General features: G+C 41.0%; 1 protein-coding gene across 3 annotated transcripts in view; it reads right to left on the bottom strand.

The window, feature by feature from the left end:
• Positions 1 to 1,135: 1,135 nt before the first annotated feature.
• The window catches only part of LOC119513125 (myosin-8), a 30,121-nt gene continuing 24,394 nt past the window's right edge, over positions 1,136 to 6,862 (bottom strand). For all 3 annotated transcript variants that reach the window (XM_037808031.1, XM_037808032.1, XM_037808033.1), the window contains exons 31-38: positions 6,682 to 6,806; positions 5,425 to 5,733; positions 4,570 to 4,773; positions 3,496 to 3,621; positions 3,239 to 3,409; positions 2,955 to 3,059; positions 2,294 to 2,389; positions 1,136 to 1,285 (exon numbers count right to left, since the gene is read on the bottom strand). In XM_037808031.1, coding sequence (XP_037663959.1) covers positions 1,136 to 1,285; positions 2,294 to 2,389; positions 2,955 to 3,059; positions 3,239 to 3,409; positions 3,496 to 3,621; positions 4,570 to 4,773; positions 5,425 to 5,733; positions 6,682 to 6,806 — 1,286 coding nt within the window. The remainder of the gene's footprint in view (positions 1,286 to 2,293; positions 2,390 to 2,954; positions 3,060 to 3,238; positions 3,410 to 3,495; positions 3,622 to 4,569; positions 4,774 to 5,424; positions 5,734 to 6,681; positions 6,807 to 6,862) is intronic.

Here is a 6,862-nt window from a genome sequence, read left to right as displayed (position 1 = left end):
AACCCTGCTACCTTCAGAACGCATCCAGAATCCAGCTCCCTTCTCATCACCTCCCAATGTTATTTCTCTGGTCTACGTCACTGTCATATTTCATCTTCCATTTTGCAATAGGCTCCTAACTAGTTTCCTGGTTTCTGCCTTTGCCTCCTTACAGTCTGTTCTCCACACAGCAGCCAGAGAGATGCTTTTCAAATGTAAGTCAGTGTCACTTCTTTGCTCAAAACCCTCCAGAGCTTTCCCATCTCACTCCAAGTAAAAGCAAAAGTCCTTAGAATGCCCCCTCCCCCCAGGTCTTACATGTTCTGGCCCCTGTTTCCTCCCTTATGTCCTAACTCTCCATGCTGCTCACTCTCCTCCAGCCTCAGTGGCCTCCTCCCTACCCTGATGATGTGCCAGCCTGTCCCTGCCTCAGGGCCTTTGTGTTTTCTGTTGATCCTTCTGGCCTGAAAATGCTCTGTCCTTGGCTCACTCCCTTGGCTCACTCCCTTACTTCCTTTAAGTTTCTGCTCAAATGTCTTCTTATTGGAGAGGCTTTTCCCAACTACTATCTACAAAGTAGTAGCTTCCTCCCCCTACTTTTTTATTTTACATTAACGTTGATCGTTTGACACATTGCCTAGGTAACTTATTTATTTGCTTATTGCCTTTCTCCCTTTATAAGCTCCCAGAGGGCAGGAATGATGTTTTGTTCACTGTTGTACCCACAGAACTTAGAACACACTAAGTGCCTGACACATGGTACATGCTCAGTGACTATTTGTGGAGTGGGCAAACGAATGTATCTGTCTGGAGGGCAGCCTCAGGGAGTGTTTTCCTTAATAATTTGAAACAATCTAGAGATATGCCATAGAAACAAAAGATATCTGTGTGTATGTGGAGGGAGAGGGGATGCTGGGTGCTGATGGAGGAACAAGGTATTGAATGCTCTGAAAAGCCATTAATAGCTAGGTAAGAACTGTATTTGAGAGAAATTAATTTTGCCCATTTTTAAAAAATGACAGTCTGATTTAGTTGATAGATTTACTGTAGTTTTTATTTATTCAGCACTGAAAAAATAAACATCATAAACCAAGTGACCAAAAGTATCACATTTTGTGCTTTTCTTCAGCCACTTGACAGCATTGAGCAGGTGTGTTTACTCTGCACTGATTTTTGTGTGAACCTCCCGGCTCTTCACCCGCGGTTTGTTGACCTGGGACTCGGCAATGTCAGCCCGCTCCTCGGCCTCCTCCAGCTCATGTTGGAGCTTGCGGAGCTTAGCAAGATTAGCATTGGATTGTTCTTCCTAAGAATAGAGATAAAATCATGAGAATAAGGGTTCATGATTCTCAGTTCTCATGGCTCGAGACCGGATTATTTCCTCAAACCATCTATTTGCTTTTTATGGTTGGTTTGCCATGTCTGACTTCAAATCTGCACAGAACTTGTAACTTTGGTTACATTTTTTCACTTTAAAGAATGAAAGACGAAGCAGTTTTGAGATGGAGGGGACAACCTTGTTCTGTCAAGCCCATACATTTGTGAAGTCCGTTCATTGTGTAGGGACCAGATGGGAAGGAGGAAGAGAGACCCAAGGACCCTTATACAGTTTGGTAAGAATATGTAAGGATACATTATAACCCTGGAAAATCCCACTTACATTTCTTTTTTTGCCTTATATTTTGACTCTTGTGTACAGAGTAAGAGAAAAAGTTGGCTAAGAAGAAAGTCTGCCTCTATTGCTCTGACTTATAAGCATCTGTGCCTCTCCTTTTCTTCTTTCTTTTCTTTCCTTCTACCTACTCACCACCTGCCCCACTGTGTCTTAAAGAATAAGGGGACAACCAGGAGACGCACAGCAGGAGAATCTCCCGACATGTCTTTAGAGTAGCTAGAGCAAATGCAGAGAGAGGAGCCCTGCTCAGTGACACTTGTAGCAGGCAAATGAGTCTGTTGGGGTAAAAGATTTATGTTGGGATTTTGACAACACTTGATTTTGTGCATTTATAGAAGGGGAGGAATATTGACTGTGGTGTTAATTAGAAGTTCTGTATTCCTTATAGCTATCAAGTAAGGTGGATTATTTGGAACTTTCTTTTTTCCCCCATACCAACTGTTTAATAAAAAAAAATCCTCCTCTCAAAGTCTTATTCTGTGTTAGGATTTGGGGGTAAGTTCATATATGTAAAAGTATCCCTCTTAAAATATGAATGGTGTTTTCTACTTTGTCTCCTTCCTCATTAACATGTTCCTTTAATACCCCTTTTTCTCTCCAAAGAAGTGTTTCTTTCTTCAAGGGCTTAAAGATACTTACAGCCTCCTCAGCTTGTCTCTTGTATGATTTCACTTTCGCCTGCAATTTGTCCACCAGGTCCTGCAGCCTGAGAACATTCTTGCGGTCTTCCTCAGTCTGAAAGGTTGAGAAATGACCTTTTTTCAATCCAGAGGAACAAGCCTACTGCAGGTGATGAAACAAGTGACTTTGTTATGATGGCAGGTGGGCCTGGGAAACGTGATCACTCTGAGACTTCTCTAATAGTACTAACAGGAGCTACTCTTGTTAAATGTCTTTTGGGTACTAGGCACTGTATTAAGAGATCACACACACCTCTTCTATCCTCACTTCCCTACCCTGGAAAATAGAGGTCCTTATTCCTGTTGTTCCGGGTGAGGAAACTCAGGTTTAGAGTATTGAGTAACTTACCCAAGTTCAGAAAGCAAGAGAGGCCGAATTAGGACCAACATCCAATTTATTTGCCTTTGAAACCCATGCTCTTTCCTCTCAGGCAATATTCCAAAGGCTTCCATAATCTTCCTAGCTTAAGTATAGCTCTGTGGTAAGCACCCGTGTCATTTGACCCTGATTTGTACCAAGTTAATGTGTTTCTGTTTGTGCATGTCATATAAATAGTCACCAGGTTTTCAGTTTATCTCTGGGCGGGAGGATGGATATTATAGAAAGCGGTTCCCCTTACCTGGTAGGTGAGTTCCTTTACCCTTCTCTCATGTTTCCGTAAACCTTTAACAGCCTCAGCATTATGTTTCTGTTCATTTTCAACTTCTCCTTCCAGCTCACGTACCTGTGACCAAAATGATACTTATACAGTCAGTCTTTGGAACATTAAGTAGACTGAGACTGTTGAAGGTATTGGGTGGATGCCCCCCACCCCAGGACAAGGATGGGAGTCAACATGTAGAAGAGAAGGGTAGAGGGAGTGCTCTTGTCCCTTTCCAGCTTCAGAGAGGTTGAGATACCCACCCTGGCCTCCAGTTTCTGGATCTGCTTCTTCCCGCCCTTCAGGGCCAGCTGCTCGGCCTCATCCAGACGGTTCTGCAGGTCCTTCACCGTCTGCTCCAGGTTCTTCTTCATCTGCTCCAGGTGGGCGCTGGTGTCCTGCTCCTTCTTCAGCTCCTCAGCCATCATGGCGGCCTATTTATAGCAAATAGACCAAGAAAATAATGAAACCTGGTTATGACAGAGAGCACATGAGTATCAGTAAGACATGCTCATCTCACATCAGTGATGGCCTTCTTGGCGTTCTCTTCTGCGTTGTGCGATTCTTGAATTACTTCTTCCACTTCACTCTGGAGCTGTGAAACGTCATTTTCCAGTTTCTTCTTAGTGTTGATCAGGCTGGTGTTCTGTTGAAAATAGGCAGTAGGAATTGACAAGATGATCCGTTTGACCTCTTGAGATTCTACAAATGTTAAGTCTTGCAAGTCACCTGAAGCAACATTTCATTAAACTTTAAATATTTGTTCAGTGAAAATTATTAATTGTTTACAAGGTTGGAATCCTTGACTCCAATTACCATCTGAATTACACATAAGGACTCCTGAGTTTAGAAATGCTGTGTTTGTGGAAATTAATCAATTGCTGTTTTAATTATATTTCACCCAGACATCACTAGTATTGTATCTTTAAAAGGATGGAAACAGTAGAAGAGAACAGATTCTTTTTCAAGTGGCTGGCACCAGGAGTTTCCCAATTAGAAAGTTCTCTGTGAACTTTCATTATTTGTTCCCTTGGGAATACTGAATTTGTCCCATGAAAACATTTGGTTGAAATTTCAACCCTGTGGATCTCAAAGGGAAGCAATACTGCCCCAGTGGACATTTGGAAATCTTTGCGGGTGGATATATTTGGTTGTCAGAATGGCTGGGGGATGCGACAGGCCTGCAAGGCACAACCAACAGTCCACACAGCATGCCTTGACCTATAGAAAATTCTTTTAATGTGCTCTTGATGAGAAACACTGCATGGGACATTTTCACATTTTGGAGTCAACAGGTATTTTTACACAGGCTTACTCCACACCTTAGTTTTCAAAATAATCTAAAGAGCAAAACCTTATTTTTAAATTAAAAAGAAATACTTTTCCTTTTTTTTTTTGTAGAAGATATGAAAAAGGACAAATTGGCACACACAAAATCACCAATAATCACATCACCTAAAATAAGTGCAATTTATTTTGAGTGTATTCCCATCCTTTTTTGTATACACGTATTTTACAAAAATGGAGTCCTCTATTATAATCCTGATTGCCTCACTTAATGGTACCCAATACTTGTTTGATGTGAGGCTCCCACCTGGGTGTGGAGGAGCTGAACGCGCTCACTGGCGTCCAGGAGCTCCTGCTCTGCGATCTTCCTGCTCCTCTCCATCTGCTCCAGAGTGGACCGCAGCTCCTCGATCTCGGCCTGCAGCAGGTTGGCTCTGCGCTCGACCATGGCCAGCTGCTCTTTCAGGTCCTCCTGGCCCCGGAGAGCGTCGTCCAGGTGGAGCTGAGTTTCCTGTTAAGTGAGAAAAATGGCATAGACACCGTGAGGATGGTGTAACTGGTGCCAGGACCAGGTGATGACATGCCCATAATTTGAATGAGAATGGTGATGTCACCAGCTTAGGGTGTGAGAATTATCAGGATACATGGATTCCTATTCTCCTTCTGCTTTAACTGGTTATTTGTTTGCATGTCTATCATTTATGGGGCATTTTCCATAGGGTCTCCCAAGTGCTTGACATTTGTTATCTCATTTGATATTCACAAGGGGCCCTGTGAGGTGGGTCGTTTCATTCTTACTTTGTAGAGGAAGAAAAACAGAAGTTCTGAGAGGGTGAATAACTTGCCTAAGATCAGACAGCTAGTAAGGAACAAAACTAGGACTCATCCTCAGCCTGTCTGATGCCAGAGTCTGTGCACTTTCTTTCCTGTTGTACATTCACCTCCAGGCTACTTGTTTTCCTTACCTGGAAAGTGAAAGAAGGTTCATTATGGTTTTTCTTTCTTAATCTTATGTTCTACATATATTTAGTTTAGCTACCTCTATGATATCCGCTGGATGACTTGTTAAGAGAAGAACACATGGTTTAAGAAGAAGGTATTTGAGGAACAGGAAAAAGGTAACTTTCCTGATTTGTCTGAGAGGCTAACATGGCCCCTTTACCTTCAGCATCCCTTGGGCATTCCTGTAGTTCCTCAAGCTCTCTGCAGCCTGGCGGTTGGTGTGGTTCAGCTGGATTTCCATTTCATTCAGATCTCCTTCCATCTTCTTCTTGGCTCTTAGAGCATCATTTCTGCTTCTGATCTCAGTGTCCAGTGTGCTCTGCATAGTTTCCACGACTCTGATGTGGTTTCTCTTCAGCTGGTCAATTTCCTCATCTTTTTCAGCAGTTTTCCTATCAACTTCAGACTTGACTTGATTCAGCTCAAGCTGGATACGCAGGATCTTTCCTTCTTCATGTTCAAGTGATGCCTTAACAAAACAATGAACAATTAATAATAGAAAATAACCGGACTATTTGGGATATTCCCTGTGAGCCAAATTCTAATTAATGTCAGTTTGCCAATAGTTCCAAGAACCTGCTAGATAAATTAGTCTTTTGTTTCTTCAGCCCCAGATTATATAGGTGGCTCTTTAATAAAGGTGATCTGTAAAGTATAATGTGCTATACAAACATTGCTCATATTAGTAACAAAATTATATGATTATATAAATTATATGATTAATTATATGATTAATTATATGATTAATATGTAGTAAAGTGAATTCTCAATCTTTATAAATTAAAAATTTTCATGAGTGATATACTAATTTTTGGTGTAGAAACTGTCAGTTTTAAAACATTTTTTTCTGAGTGCATAGTACATGTACTTTTTAGGCTGTTGGGGCAGTATACAAAAGCAAAGAGAAAAACTTCCTCTTCTGCTCCCACTCAGCAATAACTGTTTTAATGTGACACATTTTTTCCTATTCTTTTTTCTTATTTACATATTTTTTATGTAATAGAAATTATAATGCAGATTTGTGTCTTGCTTTGAAAAATTGCTATCATAAACATATCCTCATGTTTAATTGGGAACCATATTTAATGGCTACATAAAGTTCCATCATATAGATGCAAAAATCAACTCAAAATGGATCAATGGCCCCATAATTTCCTAGTCTTGTTCTTAGATTGGGTATGTTCTTACGCTTTGCCTCCACTTAAGGTTGTTCTCTTGGTATAGATTCTTAGAAGTGATGAGTTGAAGTATTTCCATTTTTTAGGCTTTTGCTAATTACTGCCAAATTGCCCTTCATAAAAGTTTAAATTCTTACCAGCTCCATAATAATGTATCCATTTCACAGTACCATTGCCCTCTTTGAGTGTTTTTACTGATGTTTGTCTTAGATATTATTCCACAACATAATCATCTATACCTCTGCTTCCTCCAAGGCAGCCTGAATATCACATTTCTCTTGTTCCACTTGCTTCTTTATTTTCTCCAGTTCATGAATTTGCTTCCCTCCCTCAGCAGTCTGTTCAGTGAGGTCTGAAATCTCCTCTGTTAGTGAACAGAAAGGGAGAAGCGATCAGACAGATGGCAGAAAGGAAAGGTTC

This window comes from Choloepus didactylus, chromosome 18 (assembly GCF_015220235.1).
Source record: "Choloepus didactylus isolate mChoDid1 chromosome 18, mChoDid1.pri, whole genome shotgun sequence".
NCBI classification, from domain to species: Eukaryota; Metazoa; Chordata; class Mammalia; order Pilosa; family Megalonychidae; genus Choloepus; species Choloepus didactylus.
Note: the sequence above shows the minus strand (reverse complement) of the source record. Positions and strands in the feature narration are given on the sequence as shown.